Source organism: Macaca fascicularis, chromosome 3 (genome assembly GCF_037993035.2).
Source record: "Macaca fascicularis isolate 582-1 chromosome 3, T2T-MFA8v1.1".
In the NCBI taxonomy this organism is placed as follows: domain Eukaryota; kingdom Metazoa; phylum Chordata; class Mammalia; order Primates; family Cercopithecidae; genus Macaca; species Macaca fascicularis.
Genome location: NC_088377.1, coordinates 189894898 through 189921640, shown reverse-complemented (window position 1 = coordinate 189921640; position 26743 = coordinate 189894898). Strand labels below are relative to the sequence as shown.

The 26743-nt window shown below is 43.9% G+C and overlaps 1 protein-coding gene across 1 annotated transcript in view; it reads right to left on the bottom strand.

The window, feature by feature from the left end:
* The window catches only part of CNTNAP2 (contactin associated protein 2), a 2262889-nt gene that overhangs the window by 145381 nt on the left and 2090765 nt on the right, over positions 1-26743 (bottom strand). The window contains exon 21 of the mRNA XM_015447321.4: positions 13805-13898. Within this exon, the coding sequence (XP_015302807.3) occupies positions 13805-13898 (94 nt within the window). The remainder of the gene's footprint in view (positions 1-13804; positions 13899-26743) is intronic.

Below are 26743 nucleotides of genomic sequence, written 5' to 3'. Positions count from 1 at the left end.
GTGTATTTTGCCCAGTTTCTCCATTGGAGATATTTTGCAAATCTGGAGTACAGTGTCACCATCAGGATATTCACACTGATACAATCCAATGATCTTTTTCAGATTTTGTACTCTTGTATGTGTGCAAATGTGATTCTGCACAATTTTATCATCTGTGTAGGTCTGTGCATCCACCACCATAGTCAGGATAATGAATAATTCCCACAGCAGAAGAATCTCTCATTTCCCCCCTCCTTTTTTTTTTTTTTTTTTTTAAATTTTGAGATGGAGTCTAGCTCTGTCACCCAGGATGCAGTGCAATGGCATGATCTTGGGTCACTCTGCAACCTCTCTGCCTCCCGGGCTCAAGCAATTCTCCTGCCTTAGCCTCCTGAGTAGCTGGGACTACAGGCATGGGCCACCATGCCCAGCTAATTTTTGTATTTTTAGTAGAGACAGATTTCACCATGTTGACCAGGCTGGTCTTGAACTCCTGACCTCAAGTGATCTGCCTGCCTCGGCCTCCCAAAGTGCTGAGATTACAGGAGTGAGCCACCATGCCCGGCCCCCTTGTTTTCCTTTTCTAGCGACACCTCTCTTCCTTCCCCTTCCCTCCTGTCCTAGTCACTAACCCTTGGCACCCACTAATTTGTCCTTAATTCTAAAATTTTGTCATTTCAAAAATGTTGCATAAATGGGATCACCAGGTATGTAACCTTTTGGGATTGGCTTTTTTTCCACTGGCACAATTCTCTAGAGATTCATTCAAGCTGTTTTGTGTATCAATAATTTGTTCTTTATCATTGAGTTCACATGGAACACTTGAATGACTTTATAATGGAGATATATTCTGACGTTTATCAATAGGCTTTTTTCTTTTTTGCCTTTCCCAGTAACTATCAACATCCTAGTCAAGCCAAGACATCTATCTGCCCGAGGAGGAGATGGGAGATAAAGACAGGAGAAGGCCGTGTTGTTACAGGTGGTGTTCGGTTTCTGACATGCACCTCAGTGCTATGCATCCATGGAATAGCCTTGAATGTGTCTAGAATGGAAGTCTCAATTTTTATTCCACAGTTCCTAAACTACTTCTCTCGCAGGGTTCCTCACTGTAGTAGGCAGCCCCACCACTGGGTCAGCTATTCAGACAGATACCTTGGGAAACGCTCTTTGACATCTCTTTCTCTCACCCACCACATCTGGTTGATCACCAAATATTATGGGCTCTGACTTCAATGTGTTCCTAGTCCAAAGATTTTTCCATCACCATCACTGCTATTGCATTGATGCATGTGCCTCTAACTCTCACAAGGACTCCACAACTGTAGTTGAACGGGTCTCTTAGTGTCCATCCTGTCCCTCTATTGGCCCATCCCTTCTGTAGTTAATACAGCATCCCACAGCTGGAATGATCTTTCTAATATGTAAATCGGATTGCGTTACTTATGTGCTCAAAACCTTCTACTGTTTCTCATCTCGCTTAGAATAAAGTGCAGACTCTCCATGATGGTCTCCATCTGTGCAATCAGCTCCTGGCTAACCCTCTGACTTCATCTGTCTCCTGCCACTCTGTCCCTTGATGGCTGTATTCCAGCCATGTTGGTTTTCTTGCTGTCCTTGAACAAGCCAGGCGTGTCCCTACCTCACAGCCTTTGGATTGCCATTCTCTCTTCCTGGAATGCTTTTCCAGCAGATGTCCACACAGCTGGCTTTCTCACTTTGTTAAGGCCACTGCTTAAATATTGCCTCCTCAAAGAGGACTTTCCTGGCCATTGTAACATGCTTTCCCGCTAAGCCTCTTTTACTTTTCTTCATAGCGCTTATTGCTAACATTTATATTACACAACTCTTTTCTCATTCTGTCTATGCCCATGAGAGTACATGGTTCATAAAGATAAGAGATTTCTGTTTTATCCATTGTTCTGTGCCTAGCACCTGGTATCTGTGAGCACTGAACATACTTTTGAGTGAATAAATGATTTCCCCAAATTCCTTTACTCAGGCTTTTTAGTACACCAAGGAGGTCAGAGAGTTCTCCTGCATCCACCTCCTAAGTATGGAAGATGGCATTGGCGGCCCCTAATTCTTTACCCTTCCTGTATTGGTGGCCTTTGCCATGTGACTTTGCTGTTTTCTTCACTGAAGGGAAAGGGAGTTTCTCTTCTCCTTGACTCTGGATTTGGCCACATGACTTACTTTAGATAATCAGATGTTAGTGGATGTGGCAAGACCAAAGGCCTGGAAAGTGCTTGTGTGAGTGGCTTGTTCTCTTGTGTCTCTGCCAGAGAAAAACATGCCCATGCTAACTCCCTGGTCCCAGGAGGAAGATGAGAAGTGTACAACAGAACGATTGGCCCTTAGCTGACCTGCAGATCAATGATAAATAAAGAATTGTTTTGAGCAATTGAGTTTTGGAGCTATTTGTTAGATGGCACTTTTTTTTTTTTTGTAGGAAGTAAAAGCAAAACTTTTTTTTTTTTCTTTCTTAATGCCCTAGAAGACTATGAGAAAAGGAGGAGACACAGCAGGAGAGATGAGAGCTGAGCTTTGGCCCAGAGAGCAGAAGTGGATTTCTAAAGAATGACGGATGGGACTGAGGGTTTAGGGCTCTTGCCTTGCTTCCCAGTCTGGGGCTCTGGGAAGAGGTTGCTGTGTAGAGGGTGGGGAGGTACTGTCCTAACATGGGACAGCCCAGCCTCATGTAGAGAGGGAAGAAGAGTAAGCAGACAGGGTCTCTGGTCCTCACGTGCTTCATCTCATTCTCGTGCAGCATGAAGCCCGAGATGAAAGCCCTGACTTCTTGATAGCTGACGACAACCTGCCATGGGGAGACGGAGGACGCCACAGAGACTTAGGCTTAGGGGTCTCTCAAGTGGGAGCTGAGGGCACAGCAAAGAAGCAAAGGGAGTGATGGCAGGTGTTCCCTGGGAACACTGCCTGAGTCAAAGAAAGGGACTCAAAGTTCATCAACCACAGATTTAAGCTCCAAGGCCAGAAGAGCACTCAGGGACACAGAACACTGGGCCGGAGGCCAGCAGATGCCTGGCCATGCAAACTCAAGGACCAGCATGCATCCAGGTCTCTCCCTGCCCATGGTATCATTAGAATGCTAAAGCTACACATGTTGCTGCCTGTCCCCTTCTGTACTCTGTACACCTGGTCAGCACCTTCTAGAAAGAAGCAGAGGACGGGAAAGGCTCTTTGAGAGACTGAACATTTTTATTCATGAGGGACAGAGCACAACCAGGAAGGAATGTTGAAATGATTAAGTCAGAATCAGCTTTAAACCGGCCTGGACGTTTAGCTTATTTGCCTTTGCCACCCAGAAGGAATACGAGATCATCAGACACAGAAAAAGACATTGCATTTTCTCTGCATATCTGAGCTGTGTTGTGCATTACGATGTGCAATTTTGTGATAACCATGGCAACCTCCAATTTGGTCTCCCTGCAGTTTCTCACTTCCTGTTATGCATTTTGCACTCTGCAGATGGTGCTATCTGGCTAAAGTGTCAATCTGATCACATTATTCTCCGGATTAAAAAACATCCTTCCTTGACTTCCTTTCACCCCTAAGATAACATTAAAACCTTAACATGGCTTATAAATAAATCCGTAATATGGCAGATGCTGTCAGTGCTCGGCATTCACCTCAGTCCTGCTCCAGGAACCACCGACTGCGATTCCCTGTCATCTGCACTTTCCTCTGGCCTCAGCAGCGTGTTGGGTGTAAACAAGGGACAAGCCCGAAGTGCTGGGGAGTTAGTACCGCAGGAAGCAGCCCTCATCTCTGCAGGATGGGAGGAGGTGGCGAGATACCCTGGCTTCCTCCTGCCTCAGTTGGGACACTCGGAGGCAGGTCTCGCACTGTCTTCCAGAGTGACCTGGTGGGATTATGTTCCAGGTGTCCACAGTGGTGAGTGGCTTGACAATGCTCCACCCCTTTCCCTGTTTCATGTCTCTGCTTTCCTGCTTATTTTATGGGATTGTCTCCCAGGTAAACTTCTTATATTCAAATCGAATTCTCCAGGGTTTCTCTTGGGAGAACGCAACAAGATCGTGATCGTACAATTTATCAACCTGCACAGTCCTATTTTTAGAGTAAAAGTGGGCACTGCAAGTAATGTACACTTGTCCTGGCAGGAGTAGCTTGGGTCTGTTCCGGGCAAAGCAGGACATGTGGCCCTGCTGGTAAAGCCCCCTTTGATTTGAATCCTGCTTACGCTGCGGCATTTTTATCACACGCACCTTCACATCCTACTTTCCACTATTCTGAGTGCAACTTGCTGTGGTTCCTCAAATTTCCCTCATAGCACATTGCGTTTCCAAAGATGTCACAACTGTAACTCCCATGGCACGTTTCTTTGCAATGTGACCTGGCCACGATGCCACCGAGAGGTAGGGTCTGCTTCCTCTCTCTTGGAACATGGGCTGGAACCCAGATTTTGGTCAATAGCACGTGGCAAGAAAGGTGGCTCTTAGAGTCCTCCACTTTCTATGTTTGCTGTTTGGAAAGCTCCTTTCTGGAGCCCAGCCGCCATGCCGCGAGGTAGCCCAAGCAGCCATGATCTGGAACCCTTGCGGGAGAACTGAGCCCCTGGCTTGTGGCCCCAGAGATCTCCTGTGCAGCCAGCACTTGCGGCCAGCCACGTGAGTGAGGTTATTTTGGGCTATCCAGTCATTCTCACACCTCGCCCGGAGTCATGAAGTAGAACAACCACCCTGCCAATTCACAGAATTGCCAGAAATAATGAACTACTGTTTTGAGCCACACAGTTTTGGGTGGACTGTTGTGTAGAGTGGAGAACTGACCTCCCCCGCCCTTATGGTTTCTACTTCAGTCCATTGGTTTACCCAGATCATTCTAACTCATCATTAGGGACCCAGCTTCTGTGTTACCTCCTCTAGTATGCCTTCCCCCACTCCTGGACTAGCTCAAGTGCCCTCCCTACTTGCTCCCAAAGAATCCTATACTTCTTTCCATGTATCCCACCCTCTTGTCTTTTTACTTCTAATTGCCTTTCCATTACCTTCTTTTCCAGAAACTTAAGCTCTAAAAATATGACCCAGTGCATATTGATACATTGTACGATCACCTATCTTGTTTTGGGTTCTCCCAAGAGAAACCTCTGAGAACTGGATTTGAATATAGAAAGTTTCCAAAGGCAGAAAATGTGCCTGTCTTGGACCCTAATGATGTTCCAGGGACTTATACAATGCCTGGCATCTGACATATTATGAGTGTACATTTGCTGATTACGGCGAAGTAAAAAAACTAGTATTACACACATACTTTGTGGCAGAGACTGTGCTACTTGCTAAATATGTATTATTTTGCTGAATCCTGTGACATACAGACCATTACTATTCCTATTTTAAACGTGAGAAAACAAATACACACAAAGTTAAGTAATGTGACAAAGTCATACAATTGGCAAATAGTAGAGTAAGAGATTGTATTAGGTTGTTCTTGCACTGCTATAAAGAAATACCTGGGACTGGGTAATTTATAAGGAAAGAGGTGTAATTGGTTCACAGTTCTGAAGGCTTTATAGGAGGCATAGTGTTGCCATCTGCTTCTGGGGAGGCCTCAGAAAGCTTACAATCATGGCAGAAGGTGAAGGTGGAGCAGGCAGGGTACATGGCAAAAGCAGGATCCAGAGAAAGAGTGTTGGGTGGGGGAGGTGCTACACACTTAAACACCCAGGTCTTGTGTGAACTCAGAGTGAGAGCTCACTTATCACCAAGGAGATGGCCCAAGCCATTCATGAGGGATCCACCCCCATGATCCAAACACCTCCCACCAGGCCCCACCTCCAACACTGGAGATTACATTTCAACATGAGATTTCGGTGGGGACAAACATCCAAACTATATCAGAGATCAAACCCAAGGGTGAGAGAGCAAAGTCTGCCGTTAAGTCAGTCCTTATGCATCAGTCAGGACAGGTGAGGCTCTGGCACAGTAACAAACAACCCTATAGTCTTGGCTTAACAAAGCAAAGAGTTTTTTTTTTATTTTTTATCTCTTGCTATATGCTCATCACAAGTCGAGAGTTTTCTGTTCACTGTAGTCACAGAGGGACCCAGGCTTACGGAAAAAATCACTGTCTTAGGCTTGTCAGTCACCGTGCCAAAGGGATAAAAGGACTCTAGAGGGTTTTGCATGAGTGCTTAAATGTTCTAGCCTGGAAATCACACAAATCTTTCCATTCATAACTCTGGCCAGAAATAGTCCGTGAGCAGCATGCTTATCACAGTATACTATTTCACCAACAAATGAAGATCTAAGTAGGTTATTTCCTTCTGTGTCAAGAGGCTTTGCCAAAGTTCCAGAAAGTTTTAGAAAGCCCTAGAAAAAGAATTTTTTAATCACTAAAAAGTCATGTAGGATCATGATATTCACAATTTAGATTATAATGGAAATAATATAGTGGCTACTAGGAGGCTCATCTTCTATTGGAGTTGCTTTGGATAATGATAGTTTGGGAAATATGAGGATCTGAGACCAATATGACTTACAAACTCTAGTCAGTTCAAATGGATAGAAGCTCACTTTATTTTTAACCACCCAAGACATCGCCACTGACAACCAGCAATGGTCAGCAAAGCAACAATGACACTGCATTAGTATTCAGTTTCTTTCTAAGCGCAGCTTCTCAAGTTTACACAGAGAAGCTACTGTCTTTTTATTACAGAATATATCTACTTCATTATGGTTTTATATTACTGATTTAAAAAATGGCAGAAATAGTTAATTTGAAAAACAATTAATTAAAGAGGGCTCAGAAATAAAATTAAAATGCATATTGCCATCTTGGAAACAGAGGTTGTCTATATAATTACAAAATTCACAGTGATGTGGTGATCACTGTACATTGATATTCTTCTAAATTCGTATCTATCGTCATGCATCATGACAGTGTTTTATATCAAGGAACCCTAAATGTTATCCTCCTAGTTGCTAATGGAACAGGAGACCCTGTTCTACTATGATATTGCATTTCCGCCTTTTTAATTAAGAAAATTAGTCCTACCACAAATCTTAAAGTTTCAAAGGTGATTTAGGCTATATCTAATCTGGTTTTACTCAATCCAGATAACTCCTTAATGTAGAGGGCACATTTCTGTTTAGCCTTTGTTGAATATTCAGTAATAGAGAGTTCATTACCTCAAAGTAGAGGCCACTCACTTTTGAAAAGCTCTAATTGTTAGGAAATTCTTTCTTATATGGAGCTGAGATTTTCCTCTTCATATCTTCTGCTTTTGGTCCATATCTTCTGCTTTTGCTTCATATCTTCTGCTTACTCAGTCTTGCTGAGTAAGCCTCAACTAAGTCTAATCCACCCTGCATGTGGCAGTTACCAAAGACGGAAAACTGATTCTCCCGTCTCTCAAATCACATATTTTTCTGACCAGACATTCCCAGGTCTTCTGACATTTCCTTTACGGGTCTTGTGTCTATCTGGTTTTCTCCTCAGTTGACTAATATCCTTGCTCTGGACATGATTCTCATACTAGTGTGGTTCAGAATCATGTTCATTTAAGAATCCATCACCATGGAACGAACATTGCTTGTACCAGACTTTCCATCAAACCAATTTCCTAAGTTTTTTCATGATGCCGGGGGTCTCCCAACTTCAACTTAAGTGATTGTATATATTTTTTGATCTAAGTGCAGCAATTAAGTTTATTTCTATTACATTTCATCTTATTATTTTTATCCCATCTTTCTAGCCTGTCAAGATGGCTTTGAAATGCTTTTTATAATCCATCATATTAAACCATCCCTCTCAGCTTCGTTACATTTGCAAACTTATTAAACATGCTATTTGTGTCTTTTTCCAAGGCATTAAAAGAGATGTTGAAAACAACATGAGCAAACAGAACACCCCACTTTCAGTTTCTTTCTTGAAGATTTCTTGAGAGATTATTAAATGTGTTGCTGAAAGATAAAGTCTATGACATCACTCGGCCGGTAAAAGTTGGATGGATATGAGGGATAAAAGATGGACATAACTAGGCCTAGTGACATTTCTCCTTTGTGAACCTTTGCTGATTGCTAATGATTCTGAATTCCTTCTAGAAGCATTCAGAATTATGTAAGAATCCATTCTAAAAGTTTGCTGTTGGTTGGCAGTGATCACACCACTATTTCTTGAATACATATCCTCCATCCCCTTTATAAAGATCACTCTTGTCCTTGATTAGGTAGCCTTTCTTTCATCCTTTTTATGTGTCCCTTTTTGAGCAGTGCTCATCAAAGAGCTCAGTGTGAAGTCATCTTAGGTATTTAGAGCCATCTTCTCCTTCTTTTATAGAGTCAGTTTCAGAGTAGCAGTTTCTGAGTAGCAGAAACTGATCCTAGAAAAGTAAAGCAACAACTTTGGAGCATGAAACTCCAGGGGGTTTCAAAACCTGGCCGGAGTACATATCAGTTGCAAGTTCAATACTGTATGTCTGCATAGATGGATTTTTACACAGCTGGGGAATACAAATGGGTTGTCCTTCGCTGCAGTATATGTTGTTTTCAAAGAGACATTTAAGCACCTTCCTCCTCAGTCCTGCCCCTATGAAAAGATCAAATATCAAAGGAATGTTGGCTTGAAGGGGTGGCCAATGATTAGTTTCTCAAGCACCTACATGTCTTTTTGGGGTCTTCACGGTGACTCCTTCAATTTTATTAACAGAATTTTAGTTTCAGAGTAGCAAGGACCTTGTCCTTCTTCCTCACCATTTTGGAAGATGCAGGTGTTATCAGGAAGCAAAGCATAGGTGTTGGGTTCACAAATCACGCTTTTCAAATCTCAGCGTCACCACTGACCAGCTGAGTGGCTTGAAGCCAGTGGTTTTCAACTGCGTGGTAATTTTTTCCTCCTGGGGGACATGTAGCAATGTTGGAAGACATTTTTGGTAGTCACAACTTGGGGTACTAATTCTATCTAGTGGGTAAAGGTCAGGGAGGATGCTAAACATTCTAAAATGCATAAGACAGCCCCATAATAAAGAATTTTCTGACCCAAAATATCAATAGTTCTGTTGTTGGGAAACCCTACTTTAAGAAAAAAACTTAATCATTTTGAGCTTTAGTTCCTTCTTCTATACAACGAGGGTAACAATGATCTGTGGTGGTGTGAGAAACGCACACAGTACTGTACTTACAGCATATAACATAATAACTGGCATGTAGCCAGCATAAAAAATGGTAATTGTTTATGTATTAGGCATTGTGTTGTATACGTCTTAAGACGTTATCAGCTTAATATTAAAAGAGTAGTCCAATTACTCCACAAGTATTTTTTGAGCCCTTTCTGTATACTAGCCACTGATCAGTTTGCTGCAAATAGATTAGTTTCAAAAAAAAACAGTCTTTGCCCAACAATCTCTGCCCTCAGGGAGCTAACAACCTGCAAGTAGGCATTTGTGTTCCCCGTCTTGCCACTGGGAGAACCCAGGCTCTGAGAGGTTCAACTAAGAAAGCAACATGGTCAAGATTTCAATGCTAACAGAGGTAGAACTGGATTTCAGTCTAACCAGCTCTGCCTGATTCTATAGTCCACATTCTTTCTACTCCATGATTGTCAGGTGCCTACTTTTAGCCTATGAGACATGTGAGGATTGTAGCTCTCACCTCTGTGCTAATCTTACCGATTCTGTTAGGATGATCATCCATATCCTTTCACCCTGCAGTATATGTCTACAATGATATTCTGATATTCTTTTTTTATATTTCATTTCATTTCATTTTTTTGAGACGGAATCTCGCTCTGTTGCCTAGGCTGGAGTGCAGTGGTGCAGTCTCGGCTCACTGCAAGCTCTGCCTCCGGGTTCATGCCATTCTCCTGCCTCAGTCTCCTGAGTAGCTGGGACTACAGGTGCCCGCCACCACGCCCAGTTAATTTTTTTGTATTTTTAGTAGAGACGGGGTTTCACCATGTTAGCCAGGATGGTCTCGATCTCCTGACCTCGTGATCCGCCTGCCTCAGCCTCCCAAAGTGCTGGGATTACAGGCGTGAGTCACCGCGCCTGGCCTACAATGATATTCTTTCTGTTTTGTTCCCCTTTTACTCTTTATTAATTCAACAAATATTTACTGAGCACTTGCTCCTTGTTAGTATACAGTGGAATTGGAGATGCTATCTTGGTCTGCAAGGAGGTCATGGCTTATAGGGATGAGACCAAGGACCCATGACTGGAGCCCTAACTACTCACATGCCTGACACCACTTCCATCTTGGAATTGTGGACCTCCTTACCGGTGTTTATGTGTACTTTCTGTAACTCACTGCCACATGCACAGTTACCTAGTTTGTGTATGCAGCAACATTTTCCTTGCGTGTACAAAAGATTCCCGGTGTAACCTTCATGTACCTGAGGCTCATGGTACACTTTTAGCTTTGCACAGATTGATGTCACGGTACATTCTTAGCTGTAGAAAATGTGGTCTTTATGATGTTATTTGTTCATGACCCTGAAGGTCCATGCCTCATACAGTATATTGGAATTGTGCTGAAATGTGAATCTAGTTACACGACCTGAAAAACAGACGAACCAGAGACTATTACTCATAGTGACAGAACCTCGAAATCATCCAACATTCCCATCAAAATTTGACTTTGTAGGTTCCACAAAGTAATAAAAAGTCTATTTTTTTCCAGGTATGTTTATAGCTGATGTTACTTTAGGAATATCACAGTGCAGTATCTTTAGGAACATCACTGTATCATAGCGTAGAGTTTGTTTTGATGGAATCATATGGTTCTGAAGGAGCACTTCACATTTTAAAGCATTCTTGACTGAACCGTGGGAGCACCTCTGGTGGAAAGCAGGTACTCACCAAAATCTCAGATGCATGACTTATGAATACCAAGGCTCTACTCCACTAAACAGCCACTTTTCGTTGCTAACTGATGGCATCACTCAACTTTCAAATACATCCCTCTGCTGGAGCTGGACCATGAATTTTGTTTGTCTGATGTACTTAAGAGTCTGGACTCTCTTCAGAGAGACCTCACTTCCAAACTCTACTTTGCCAATATTAGTTGATTAACTTTTGTCAAACTGACCTTCTTCTGCTTCAGTTTTCTCATCCACAAAATGAGGTTCATAATGAGGGATCTCATTTCATTCGATTGTTGTGACGTTAGTTTCTTATGTTTACACATGTAACATGTAATGTCACAAAGTCTCTTCTGGTTAACAGACAATAAAAGTGGTGATAAGATCTGTAAAAATCCAGCAACTACAGAAAACGTTGGAGAAAATTTGGATAAAGACATCAGGGTGAGGTAATCCAAAGCTGACTGTGCCTGAGTGCTGTTTTCAGGATGCAAAGGATTAAGCAGAAGCTGTTTAATTATCTTTCATATTGTACAATATCTAAGGCCCAATGATCAATATATCTTAGCCTTCATTTGTTTTCCACTTCCACCCTTTGATTTATCACTCGCCACTCCCCACTGTCTTGTTCACCGAGTGTGTGGTCTTGGGCTTCATGCACACGCCTGCTTTCCCCGTCTTCTGGAAGCCTCTGTCACCAACCGGACTGGCGTGTTTCTGATTCTAAACCCAGGAATCCTTTTTGCTCTTGACCACTTTCTGGCACAAGATATAGACTTTATCCCTCAAGTGGTCAACCTCAGCACTTACCACCTGCCCAAGTAGTCCTCTCTGTCTTTCTCTTTGCATTCTAGATTAACTGCCACAGGGATCACAGCACAGGGAAGAGCTCCCTTGGTATCTGATTGCCAGAGTTCAAATTTTCATTCTGCCACTGATTAGCCAGGTGGCCAGGTTATTTAATCTCTTCATGGTTCTGTTTTCTCATCTAACAAGTGGAGATCATAATCTCAACTACCTCATACAATTGTGATGAAGATTGAATGGGCTAATATCTATAAAGTGCTTAAAATGGAGCCTGGCCTACAGTAAATCTCATATAAGTGCACAACATTATTATTATTATTATTATTATTATTATTATTATTATTGAGACAGAGTCTCGCTCTGTCACCCAGGCTGGGGTGCAGTGGCATGATCTCGGCTCATTGCAACCTCTGCCTCCTGAGTTCAAGCCATTTTCCTGCCTCAGCCTCCCAAGTAGCTGGGACTACAGGTGCCCGCCCCCACGCCTGGCTAATTTTTTGTATTTTTAGTAGAGATGGGGTTTCACCACGTTAGCCAGGATGGTCTCGATCTCCTGACCTTGTGATGCGCCCGCCTCCACCTCCCAAAGTGCTGGGATTACAGGCGTGAGCCACCACGCCCAGTCTATTATTTTTATTACAGGTTCAGTCTCCTGCTCACTCCTCATTTTGTGACCCCTGCCCCATGTTTTTAAGTGAGCATTTTTACCATTAATGCTATTCTGATCACTTCTACACACTGGCTGCCGAGTGACCTCCCTCCCACCTGTACATCACCACCATCTTACTGTTTTCATTGCAGTTCACAGTACACAGCCTCATATTAACAAAATGCATTGACTTCACATTAAATATATAAAAATACGTCACCAATCATATCGATAGTTTAAAAATTTAGGGTGTAACCTTCACGTATCTGTGGTTCATGGTACACTTTTAGCTTTGCACAGTGCTAATCTCCTCTAGTGAAGAGAAGGACAAGGAGATTCTGGAATTCACAATCGCACGGGGGGAAGGGTGTTCTGTCACACTGTTACGTTCCTTATTGCCCTTCTCATCTGCATATAATATCAAGGCACTTTCTTACGAGAGGAAGATAGAATCATGTTGATACGCTTTGACAAAAGAAACGTTAAGTTACATACTGCTAGTAGGTAAAGGTTTGTAATAAACCAAATTCTACATAGAGAAGCCTGGAGCAGACTTGCCTTCACTTGGGTTGTAGTTTATGCCACGCGCCAAACAACACTGGTTCCATTACCATTGTTGATTTAGAAGCCCCCATGACCAATCACAAGTTTTTTATTTTTTTATTTTTTTATTTTATTTTTTATTTTTTATTTTTTGAGACGGAGTCTCGCTCTGTCGCCCAGGCTGGAGTGCAGTGGCCGGATCTCAGCTCACTGCAAGCTCCGCCTCCCGGGTTCACGCCATTCTCCTGCCTCAGCCTCCAGAGTAGCTGGGACTACAGGCGCCCGCCACCTCGCCCAGCTAGTTTTTTGTATTTTTTTTTTAGTAGAGACAGGGTTTCACCGTGTTAGCCAGGATGGTCTCAATCTCCTGACCTTGTGATCTGCCCGTCTCGGCCTCCCAAAGTGCTGGGATTACAGGCTTGAGCCCCCGTGCCCGGCCAAGTTTTTTATTTTTTTTTGAGATGGAGTCTTGCTCTGTTGCCCAGGCTAGAGTTCAGTAGCGTGATCTTGACTCACTACAACCTCCACCTCCACGGTTCAAGCGATTCTCCTGCCTCAGTCTCCTAAGTAGCTGGGATTACAAGTGCCCGCCACCACGCACGGCTAAGTTTTGTATTTTCAGTAGAGATAGGGTTTTGCCATGTTGGCCAGGCTGGTCTCGAACTCCTGACCTCAAGTGATCCACCCGCCTTACCCTCCCAAAGTGCTGGGATTACAGGCGTGACCCACCATGCCCAGCCTAACCACAACACATTTCAAAGGCAAATTAACTTTAGAATGAGTTACATGAGCAATTTCCCCCAAAGATGATTTGCTGACGCTTCTCTTGTGCAACACCGAGAACAACCATGTAACTTTCCTGTACAGAGAAGATATTCATGACTGGCCCCAGTGAGAGAAATTTACCTGATAGTTTTAAAATCCAAATTCATGTTACCCAAACAAATGTATTCTTCACACACATTTATACCGAATGAACCACATTCTTACCTATAACTTTTCCCAGAAAGAGCGACTTGGGAGAATTGAAGAGGGTGTCGGATGAACTTGGCAGATGGTAACTCATAGAAGGATAATGATCGAGCTGCAGGAAGAAAACAAGAGACACTTTTAGAAGGACGTCACTACCCTGTGTGGAACCAAATCTTCCCTGTGGGGATGACGTCACTCTTTGAACCCTGGTTTTCTGATATCTTATTTCATCAGCCCTGACTCTAAAACACCAGCCCGAGAAAAGGGAAATCCATCTCTTTCTTTGCTGGGGTTCTTTGAAAAAATCTGAGCATGGTAAGTGAAGATCCTTATGAACAGCTTTCCAGGTGACGTACATTTTCTGTGGATGATTTACCTACAGGATTAAGATCCAGGCTCATTTTAATGGAGTAAAGTCTGCTTGACCCAATCTCCAGTGTCTCTGATATAGAATATGCCACAACTACAGCAATGAAGTTTTGCTGAAGCATTTTATTTTGTGATACATTCACACACACACACACACACACACACACACACTCAAATGCTGAGGGTCAAGTACGGTAAACAGTCATGGTTTTCTCACTTATCCCAATGAGAATGATTTCTCCTGCCACAGGCAGGGGTGGTTGGGTGAGTTGGCAGCAGAGAGAGAGAAATGCAGCTGTTGGGAACAGTGCACAGACAGTGACCATGGGAGCGACGCACATTTCTGATTCTGCTGCCCGTGGACAAAGTGCCAATGGTGGTGTCAGAATCGTTGGCCTTGTCCTTTGTGTCCCAAGTGACTTTTCCTGCCTCATATTTTCAGCTGTCTTTTTACCACCCATGTGGCCTAGGTGTGTTTCTCCAACCGTGAGCTCTTAGAGCCTTCTGGGCCTTTTTTGTGCCCACCTGTGGAAAACTTTCTTTTGTAAGAATTCCTTTTTCTGAAGTGAGATTAATACGTGCTGAGGTCAGCGTGACGAGAGCTGTGGCTTATAAGAAAACACAGCATTGCTCTCCGACATGGGCATTCCCAAGGGGACCACGTCAATTGTGTAGAGGAAGGAGACAGAACAAGCAGTAACTTGTTGAAGGCAGCAGCACAGACTCAGAAGCAGATACGCTCCTGAGTCCTTGCTCAAACTCAGCCTGATAAGGCAAAAAACTGTCCTTCAGATGAGCAAAGACGCTGGAAGCTAGCCGTGCTCTTGGGAGGAAGGAGACAGCGGCAGGGAAGAAAGAGGGCAGGCAAGTGATCCAATCTCATCACCACATTGAGAACCAGCTACTACAATGAATAATCATTCATTATTGACTGACTGCAGCAGAATCTTGAAACTGCTTCCTAGAAACTTAGAGATCATTGCACAGTCAGGGTTAACAGTCAAAGGGTCATCACATCTCAAGAATATTTTAGATTTTTTGGCCCACAGAACTGGTACAGTAGGTTTTTGTGCATGAGTAGTATTGCCACAAAAATCCAAGTCACCCCCACCCCCAAAAACTATTAAAGCAAACATTTGCATGCTTGGCTATCATTTTGAAAAGTTTTCTATAACATCAAATGCATCATTAATGAAACAAACCAGGTGTGGTGGCTCATGCTTGTAATCCCAGCACTTTGGGAGGCTGAAGCGGGTGGATCTCTCGAGTCCAGGGGTACAAGATCAGCCTGGACAATATAGTGAGACCCTCATCTCTACCAACAATTTTAAGAAGTAGCCGGGTGTGGTGGTGTGCACCGGTAGTCCCAGCTACTCGAGAGGCAGAGGTGGGAGGATATAGCTTGAGGCCAGGAGGTGAAGGCTGCAGTGAGCTGTGGTCATGCCACTGTGCTCCAGCCTACGTGACAGAGTGAGACCCTGTCTCAAAGCAAACAAAAACACTTATTCCGTCCAGATAATCTGAAATATTTAAAATCTCATATAGTTGTTTCTTTGGAGCAAAAGCTCTTCAGTTTCTGCTCTTAAATATTAGCTAGCTGCTTTGGTGCCATCTGATGGCCCACATGGGTAACTGCCACCGCACTTCTATTCACTTTCTTTTAAGCGGTTAAATGCAAAATGCCATTGTTAATAGCCTACCTGGCAATGCCTGAGGGGGTGGTGATCTCCCCCTAATACTTCTAACAATTTAAAAACTAAATTTGTGGTCTGGGCAGTGGCTCACGCCTGTAATCCCAGCACTTTGGGAGGCTGAGGTGGGTGGATCATGAGGTCAAGAGATCGAGACCATCCTGGCCAATATGGTGAAACCCAGTCTCTACTAAAAATACAAAAATTAGCTGGGTGTGGTGGTGCTGTCCTATAGTTCCATCTACTCAGGAGACTGCGGCATGAGAATGGCTTGAACCCAGGAGGTGGAGGTTCCAGTGAGCCAAGATTGCACCACTGCACTCCAGCCTGGAGACAGAGCGAGACTCCGTCTCAAAAACAAAACAAACAAACAAACAAACAAACACTAAATTTGTAACAAAGTTCTATTTTCTTAAAGAACTTTAAAAATGGATACAAATAATATATGTTCATTACAAAAAGTATAGATTTGCGGAAAAAACTGACTGCTGATAATAAATGTTAATTTCTAATGTATTTTCTTTCAACTTTTCAAATAAAAAGGGGATAGAACCCAAGTAACACATTGTTTTGTATATTTTTTAACTTGATGATATATTATGAATGTCTTTCTGTGTCAATAAATATACAACAAAATTCTATTTTCTTAACTTTAAAAATGGATACAAGTAATATATGTTCATTATAGAAAAAATAATACAGATTTGAAGAAAAAAACTGCCAACTGATAATCAATGTTAACTTTTAATGTATATTCTTTCAACTTTTTAAGTAAAAAAAGGATGGAACCCAACTAACACATATTATGTTTTGTATATTTTTTAACTTGACGATCTATTATGAATGTCTTCTGTCTCAATAAATATACAACAAAAATCATTTGTCATGGATGACTAGTATTTCATTCTATGGATACACAGTTTAAAAGATCTGTTAAATTTCCATGTTTGGGTTTTTATATTTCTGTGTCCTCAGGCCCAATACAGTGCTGGATACATGGTGGGATCTCGATAATTGGCATTAACAGTTGTTAATGCAGCTCTTAAAGTCGTGAGCACCAAAGGGAAATCCGTCCTCAGGTGTGGTGTGACCCACACAGTGGAGGTACCTTCCTTTCCCTGAATTGTTTCTGCGGGTCCAGACCAGACGGACTTGGCTTTTTGGCAGCCATTGTATATTATCTTTGCTGAGCTATAGTAAAATAAAATTCCTGGTTGATCTCTATAAGTGTATTCTCTTCCTATGTCTGCGTGGTTGATGGCTTGAACCAAAATGCTAAATTTTACATTTATTTATGTAAACCTTTCTTTCGTTTTATTTTATTTATTTTTTTGAGACGGATTCTCGCTCTGGTGCCCGGGCTGGAGTGCAGTGGCTGGATCTCAGCTCACTGCAAGCTCCGCCTCCCGGGTTCCCGCCGTTCTCCTACCTCAGCCTCCCGAGCAGCTGGGACTACAGGCGCCGCCACTACGCCCGGCTAATTTTTGTATTTTTAGTAGAGACGGGGTTTCACAATGTTAGCCAGGATGGCCTCGAACTCCTGACCTCGTGTTCCGCCCGCCTCGGACTCCCAAAGTGTTGGGATTACAGGTGTGAGCCACCACGCCCGGCCACTTTTATAGCTTTTGTTTTGTAACACAACAATAGCCTACTTAGAGGTTTTTGATTGTTGATTCTGTCATCTTGCATATGTGTGATCCCGCTTGGTTTTGACTTTTCTAAAAAACATAATGAACACTCCTAGCCTTAACTCATTGATGAAGTCATTAATTTCAAAACAGTGAACAGGAACCTAAATGGGTCATGATGTACAGTTCTAATCCAAATTACCTGCTCAGTTAGGAATATATGAGAAGTGACGAGGATATCCGGAAAGCCTTGAACATTCACAAAGATGAAGCTGCAGTGCCTGAGGAAATTCTCTAATAAAGGAGGGATGGAGGAAAGCATTCTCCGATCAGCCTCCGATCTTACCACGAGCGAGGCGTCCTTACGTCTTCTCTCGCCTGCTCCTGCCTGCCTCGTGCCTAAGACGGCGGGGTGTGGCCGGAAGGGATGGGTGGGACGGTGGGGTAGGTGGGTAAAGTGAAGAGGACCCTAAAGGAAAAGCGGCTCTGCCGCTGACGGCGGCTGCTTTGCCGAGTGTTACCACCAGGTGGTGCTGTCCCCCAGCCGAACATAATTCAGAACAGCCACATCGGATCAGGGCTCTCCAGGACCTGAGACCCGCCCAGGGAATCCAGAATTCCCCTGTTATATTAATCACATCTGCAAAGCCCCTCTTGCCAGGGAAAGTGACGCGCTCTCAGGTCCTGAGAATTAGGACGTTATCTTTTGGAGGCATTATTCCGCCCACCATATCTCCACGGATTCAGACAAAATTGCAGAATGCTCTTGTGCCACATGGTCAGGTCCCACAAGGGTCTTTATAGGAGGGAGGCAAGAGGGTCACAGTGGAGAGAAGATGTGACAACGGAAGCAGAAGTTGGCGTGATGTGAGGAAGGGGCCGAGGAACGCAGGAGACTCTTAGAAGCTGAAAAAGGCAAGGAAACAGATGCTCCTCTCAGAGCCTGCAGAAGGCACCAGCCTTCCTCATTGACTTCAGCTGTTTGCGCTGCCTGCCCTTCTGGCCTCTGGAACTGTGAGATAGTAAATGCATGTTGTTTTAAGTCCTTAAGTTTGTGGCGATTTGTTACAGCAACACTGGGAAACTAATACAAGAAATCTATGGAAAAAAAAAAAAAAAAAAGACCTTGTACAACCCCAAACCAAAACATCTGTTTTTCCCTGCAATTTCTTCAGTAACAGCGTTAGCGTTCTCCGTTCTTCCTGCCTCCCAGATGAAATGCATTAAGGGGCCCAATAACTGAATTAGCCCTGCTTTTCTGAGCGCACCCAATTGATAAGAGACACCTGCTTCCTTGAACCCTCCTCACCATAAGCCTGATTCCTAAAATAAACCCTTCCTGACTCTTAGAGCCACCCCGTCATTCTCTAAGGTATACGGGTCTCTTTGCGTCAATTATCAACTTGTTGCTTCCTGGCTCCCAATGCACGCTTCAATATAAGCTCTATGATAAACAATGGAATTCCTTAAAGCCTTTTGCTGTTAAAGTGAGCACAACGTCAAGCTTTCTCAGTAGCGTGCTCTGGAGGGACACTGCAAGAGGAAGGGGCTTACTGCAATTTCCAGCACAGGCTCGAGGAGGGGAATAGCAGAGGCTCTGCCCAGGGTGCGAGGACATGAGGTGAAGCCCGTCCGAGTCACAGGCCTGCAAGAGATCCCTCTGTGACCCTCTCGTCTCAGCAGTGGCAACCTGTCCACAGACCTCTGGACGTGTGTCTGAGCCGCCCTGGTAGCCCCTCACTCACACCCCCACCGCCGCTGCCATTGCCTGCTCCCCGACCTGCACTCCAGAGGGCAGCCAGCCTGTTGCTCCCCCAGCCAATCCAGACCAGCTCCAGCTTGGCCAAGCAGGAGGAGCCTCTGCTCTCTGCCAGGCAGAAACACCTTCTCCAGCAAGGTCCTGAAGGGCTTCAGAACGTGCCATCTCCAGATATGCTGGCTTGGGATAGGGACAATTTTGAGCTAAAGGCACTTAAAAAACAACAGATGCGGCCAGGTGCAGTGGTTTACGCCTATAATCCCAGCACTTTGGGAGGCCAAAGTGGGTGGATCACCTGAGGTCAGGAGTTTGAGACCAGCTTGGCCAACATGGTGAAACCCCATCTCTACTAAAATACAAAAATTAGCCGGGTATGGTGGCACACACCTGTGGTCCCAGCTACTTGGGGGGCTGAGGCAGGAGAATGGCTTCAACCCGGGAGGCAGAGCTTGCAGTGAGCCGAGATGGCGCCACTGCATTCCTGCCTGGGTGAGAGAGTGAGACCCCGTCTCAAAAAAACAAAAAGAAAGAAAGAAAGAAAGAAAGAAAGAAAAACAACAGATGCACAAAGGACACTCCGACCTCGCCTTTTCTTCCTGAAAGCAGGAGATGGAACTTTCCTATGAAAGATGCCCTCCCTCTACGAGGAAGAACAGAACATTCTTCTCTCCGGAGGCGGGGAGTTGAGGCCAAGAGAAATCAGTACAAACAAAAAGTGTTTTGACAGTTAAAAAGCTCTTGTTAAAATAACCGTTGTCTTTAGCCTCTCCATATATTTAGTTACTTTTTCACAATTAGTACTTTTTGTTCAACCATTGCATAAGCCCTTAGGCCTGGCTGCTTTTGGATCTTGGTGTTCCTGCGAAGGCCCTCACGTGCCTGTAAACATCGGCTTGCGTTTCCTCCGTTAATCTCTCCTATCTGAACTTAACTCTCAGGCCCAGCTGGAGACTGGCAGAGGCGACAGGAGCAGCTTTGCCTCCACTACGGTCAGACACCCACTGAGGTTGTCCCTTCCTGAACGGGCTCCCTCAGCCCCAGGGGGCCTCTAGGAAACTCTACAGGGGTTTCCTTACATCTTAGAGTTGCTGTTGGCCATAGTTAATGCTTCTGTTTATCGCCCCATTTTAACCGACTATGGTTTCCAGCTCCTGTTTGACTCAGACTGGTAAGCCCTCGCTGCAACAAGGGATAAACCCAACTTTGTCCAACTGCAGATACAGTTCTGGTCTTGGCTGGTGGGATCCAGTAGCAGGAAAAAGGAGGAAATATGTATTGAGCAACTGCTGTGTACAAGGCTTCGTGCTGGGCTTTTAATATATATTATCTTATGGAATAGATATTAGATAGGTATGATCTTGCATCTTTGATATTATGAAGTGTCCAGTCATGGCCGGGCGTGGTGGCTCACGCCTGTAGTCCCAGCACTTTGGGAGGCCGAGGTGGGTGGATCATGAGGTCAGGAGTTCGAGACCATCCTGGCTATATGGTGAAACCCTGTCTCTACTAAAAAATACAAAAAATTAGCTGGGCGTGGTGGCAGGCGCCTGTAATGCCAGCTACTTGGGAGCCTGAGGCAGGAGAATGGCGTGAACCCAGGAGGAGGAGCTTGCAGTGAGCCAAGATCCAGCTTGGGCGACAGAGCGAGACTCCATCTCAAAAAAAAAAAAAAAAAAAAAAGAAAAAAAAAGTGTCCAGTCACAGAGTAAGTACCGAGGCTGACACTCTTGACTCCAGAGACAACACAGTGAGCTGCAGGCCACAGCCTCCTGTACTAGCCCAGTCACCTCAATTAGGAGAGGGAGAGGATCAGCTACATTTAAAGTATTTACATTTAAAAGAGAAAATGCATTAAATCAGATATAGCGAGAAAAGCTCAACCTGAAAAGCCTAAGGAAATGACATATTATATAATTTCACTCGTATTGCCAGGTGGCCACCTCTTTTCAAATGAACCCTGGTGCATTTGCCACGGTTAAGTGTAATAATTTCAAGGTAATTTCTTTGGGGTCCAAGTGAGCTATTTTGTAGAATTGTATTTTGCTGTACATTTAGCTGGTGGTCATTTCACTGGCAGTTAAGAGGCGATAAGAGATTGTGTAATAGAGGCTCATTAAAATTAAAGACTGTGACTCCATGTGCCCCAGGACAACCTTGAGGGAACACTAATTTGTTCAACATTTACCATTAAGCCATTAGAAGCATACTGATTCAGGCAGGACCTTGTGTCTTACACGTGGAGCTGAAAGCTTTAATGTCTATTCAGGTATTATTTTGCAATTTCCATTCATTTCCATTTTTAAGCCACAGTTTGCATTGGCAGAGTTTGAAGGGATTTAATCAGCCACTTACGCTTTGGGGATGCAGTGGAAAAGCTAAAGAAGAAATACCTAAACCGCGTGGGTTTTCCTGGACCAGTGGAGGGGTGGGGCCTCCTCCTGAGATGAAGGACATGATTTCAAGGCCGACCCTGCTTTTTCCGTGGCCCAGACAAAGGCCGAGGATTTCTTGCGTTTTTCCTAATCCTTAATTTTGGGGAATACTTGGAATTAGCTCAGTGATATTGAATTTAGAATATATCATCTTTTTTCTTCAAAATGTCATTTTATTACCAATAAAGTGATTATAGAGAGATGGGCTTTAGGTGTATGACTAAGGAGTTTCTTTCTTTCTTTTTTTTTTTTTTTGAGACAGGGTCTCGTTCTGTCAGCCAGGCTAGAGTGCAGTGGCGTGGTCACAACTCACTGCAGACTCCACGTCTCCGGTTCAAGTGATCCTTCCACCTTAGCCTCCCGAGTAGCTGGGACCACAGGTGCATACCACCATGCCTGGATTTTTTTTTGTTGTTTTTTTTGAGACGGAGTTTTGCTCTTGTTGCTCAAGCTGGAGTGCAATGGTGCGATCTCAGCTCACTGCAACCTCTGCCTCCCAGGTCCCGGTTCAAGCAGTTCTCCTGCCTCAGTCTCCCAAGTAGCTGGGATTACAGGCACATGCCACCATGCCCAGATAATTTTTGTATTTTTCGTAGAGATAGGGTTTCACCATGTTGGCCAGGCTGGTCTTGAACTCCTGAGCTTGTGATCTGCCTGCCTCAGCCTCCCAAAGTGCTGGGATTACAGGTGTGAGCCACTGCACCTGGCTGCCTGGCTAATTTTTAAAATTACTTTTAGTAGAGATGGGGTCTCACTATGTCGTCCAGGCTTGTCTCAAATTCCTGGGCTCAAGTGATCCTGCCCCCTCAACCTCCCAACATCCTGGTATTGTAGGCCACCACGCCCAGCCTAGAACATATCTGATGAATGTTTTCTTTACTCCAAGTTGAAGCCCAAGGCTGAAGATAAGAAGAGGCTGATGCAGACAGACTTTAGGTAGGAGAAACAATTATCAACTCAACTTGCACCCCTTATCTGTGTCTACCCGTCCTTCTAAACCAGAAATTCCCACAGACTTCAAAGAAGAGAGGGTTTGAAGAGTGGAAACCATATCTTCTTCCCCACCAGAATCTCCATTCTATGAAGGGTATGCACAAGCCTAGGGTCATTTGCAATTGAAAATACAAAAGAGCAGGCCTTGAGCCCAGTATCAAGGATATGTTCATCTAAATGTTTTCTGCCTCTTCCTAACCCTAGAATCACTTTTTTCCTGACAGTGGAGAGGACATGGAGCAAATGTAAATGTGTGGGAGAGAAAGAAGTAGGGTTAGGTGTGGCTCTCCCATTAGTCCAGGGTTGCAGCTCTGTTCCCGATCCTCCCTTGGTGAGACTGTAACCCTGTGGGTTCTAGGACGCTGCCTCAGTTACCACTCCTGCCCCAACAGCCTGGCGTAACACACGCTGGTTAAACACTGATCAGTGGGGCTCAGCAGGTGGAGTGCAAGTACACCTGGTTGTCAGAGCCCTGTGGCTAACACCTCACCTCTGGGCTTTCAGCTATTTTTCTCTGTAGTGTTATCTAATAAAACTTCCAGTTAATTTATGATTCACATGAAAAGGGCCTGTGATATGCAAGGTGCTCATTTAACATATGTTAAGCGGGTCAGCACTGGCTGAGCCATGTTGGTGTATGTATCTGTACGTAGATCCGTCCGTGTACGTGTATGTGTATGTGTTTAAGGTATGGATTCCTAGCTTTTACTTCCATTAGAACTTCTGTTTGTGGATGGAGGAATCTCTGTGAATGACTCAGTGGACTGAAGCCCTCATAGCGTTTTATGGCCGTCGGGTTTGAGTGAGTGAGCTTGGCTCCATCCTCACAGACCGCATTGATGGGGAGACTGATCGTTAATCTGGGACTCTGAATTTTTATGCAAGAGACACTTGTCCCTGCTCTGAGAGTCTTGATTTCAGTGCAACTTGTTCTTGGGACCACATTGCTGAGAGCCACAAACCCACCAGGGTGAGGGTCAGCAGGGTGAGGGTCAGCCCCCTCCCAGCCTACATTGCCAAGCCCTGCGGCCATTCCTCCAATCCCAAGAACAGCGATGGGTGCAGATGAGAGGACATCATTTGGGAGGCTGACCCATGTAGAGGTCACGTTGTCTACCTTTATTTGTTTCTGGTTGAGCTACTCATAAATCCTGCTGACTTATAGAGATACTTAAGAAGAAGAAAGAGGCCAAGAAACACTCTCCCCTAACAGAACTCTGGAATAAACGAGCAACAGCCATGCTTTTGTCACTGGGTTAGCGATGCATGCCGGTCCTGGAGGTGCCTGGTGTGTTTCATGGCAGATGCCTTTATGAGGGGAAAGTTAACTGAATCCTGCAGGTAGCTGCAGTTGGATAAGTCAGGGAGCCTTTGCCTCTTTGGGAGAGATTAAATGGCCCTGGGGAGATCAGAGGGGAAGGGGACGTCTTCGTAGAGTGGAGACACGAGAACACAGTGCCCTTGCCTAGACCTTGCCCCTCTGCTCTGACCTGACTCTCACAGCTGGGGATGCACTGTGCGCTCCCAGGTGTGCTCAGGGCTTTAGACCAGCTATATCTTTTGCCCAGAATACTCTTCTGCTGTCCTTTCACCAAATACAAGAATCAATTTGTGCTTCTTCTGGGAATTATTCTGTAAACCACTCACTTTATTACCAGTCCCAAGCTGGGCTCAGGCACGTTGGAGGACTTTGACTGAATAATTCATTAATTAATTAAATGTTGGCAAGGACAGAGGTGGCCTAGCCTAGGGCCAAAGCACACAGATTTGTCTCCTGAGCCCCCTTTTCCTAAGCCTACATTGGGGGCTCTCTAGTCCAAGAGCAAGAAAGAAAACTGGCCGCAAAGTTAGAAGAGATCCAGGTGAATCCACTGTGCCTAAGTCTTTCTAGTACAGAAAACACCTTGCACATGGGAGCTGGGACTCTCTCCAAACCCGAATCACCTGGCTGTGAGAATGCAAATAGAGAAAAGTGGCTGGTTTCAGTATGTGTTTCCTCTTCTCGGTAAGGCACTGTCCTCTATGGAAGGTCATTCAGGGACCCTTTGCAAACCAGCTTCTAGACTTCCAGCGTAAGAGAGGAGGGGAGGCCTGGGGGAATGAGAATGGGGCCAGGAGATGAGTCCTGGCTCTGCCACATGTTAAATGGATGTTTATCAAGTTAGGAAGCCTTCTTGGACTTCAGTTTCCTCATTTGTAAAAGAGGAGGTTGAACCAGCTCTGTGAGGTTTCTTTGAAGATGTTCTGCTACTATGGCCCTAAGGAATAGTATTTTCCCAGGTCTCTGGGGCATTGAGCAGGATCATTGTTAAGATCCAACTCAAGGGTACCATTTGAAGGTGCATTTTCAGGGCACTATTCAACTTCGACCAATTTTGGTGATGGATGGAGGGTGGGAGGAAGTGTCCACCTGCCCTGGAAAGGCATCATTCTATGACTTTCAATTTTGAGATCCAGACCTTGTAACAAGGGCCATCTTTGCCATATGTACCGAAATATCTCTGCAGACTTGGCTGCCGACATTCAGCCATAAGATTGTCAATTTCAGGTTCAGTTGGGAATTTTCAGGTAGGGAGGGGCCTCAGAGAGGTAGTTTATCACCGTCTTTTCACAAACGTAGAAGGGGAAGCAGAATCCCAGGGAGAGGTAGTGATCGTCTCAGATTCTTGGACTGGAAGTGGTAGCATCAGCCTTGAAACAATATTCAACTCACAAGGAACACTGTTTCCCAGAAACGCTTAAGGCTTGAGAGAGAAAGGATTTAAGAGACAGATCTTTCTTTGTTGTGTAATTTCTGTTTCAGAGATGTCAGGAGGTTTCACTAATGGCTTGATAAGCAATTTTAAAATGAGATGTATAATAAGTACTTATTGCTATTGTCATTATGCCATTGTTATTATGGTAATGTAATCAGTAAAATATATCTGCCTCTTAAGGTCTAGAGTAATTGAAATCATACCATATTGATGCAATTAAAATAATTAGTGAACCTATTAGGTGATTTATGTTTTATATCAAAAATTTTTCAAAATAGTAGGAAGAAAAAATTAGCTTTCACACAGTGATCTACTTTCTCTAGACTAATACTCCACCTAGTGGAAAAACACTGAATATTATTTAAAGCATAAGATGTTTAAAAAGAAACTGAGCAAACAGATTTTCTATCAATAAATTCATAAAATTTTTATAAACATCAGTGAATAGGAGGAGAAATTCTCATTTCACAGCTGATATAGCATTTCTTTAATAGCATTGATTTCAAAGATATTTATAGCACAATGGCTCAAGCACTATATAATTATTTCAGAGAATCTGGTCAGAAAATATTTAGCACTTTTAGTTTTGTGACTTTGACTTGCAAATGAAAATTCAGAAGATGATTATAAATTATTAAAAATGATATCTGAACTAGTTTTCTGGTAAATTTGAAATTTACTAGAAATTTACTAGAAATTTCAAATGTCCTTGAGATGTAGTATGAGAATAGTTCATGGTTTTCATACACTTTCATATTTAGAATCACTTTAGTAACAATCAACTTTAACCATTACAGATAGTGATAATAATTTACATAAAATAAGCATGAATTAATTAATTTTATATGGCATGTTTTCCCTGAAGAGCTCGAGGAAAAACACATTTTGATAACTTAGAACATGACTTTCCAGGACGAGGAAAAACAAACAAATGTGTGGAAAAGGGAGGAAGAAAACAATAAAACTAGGAAGAGTCACTTTTGAAAATAGATATTAACAAATATGATGCTGCTTAAATTGAATAATGTTATGGTTAAGTTTTTTGGTTTTTTTTTGAGATGGAGTCTTGCTCTGTTGCCCAGGCACGATCTTGGCTCACTGCAACATCTGCCTCCTGGGTTCAAGCGATTCTCCTGCCTCAGTCTCCTGAGTAGCTGGGACTACAGGTGCCTGCCACCATGCCTGACTAATTTTTTGTAGTTTTAGTTGAGACGGGGTTTCACTGTGTTAGCCTGGATGGTCTCGATCTCCTTCCTGACCTCATGATCTGCCCACCTTGGCCTCCCACAGTGCTGGGATTATAGGCGTGAGCCAACGTGCCCAGCCTAA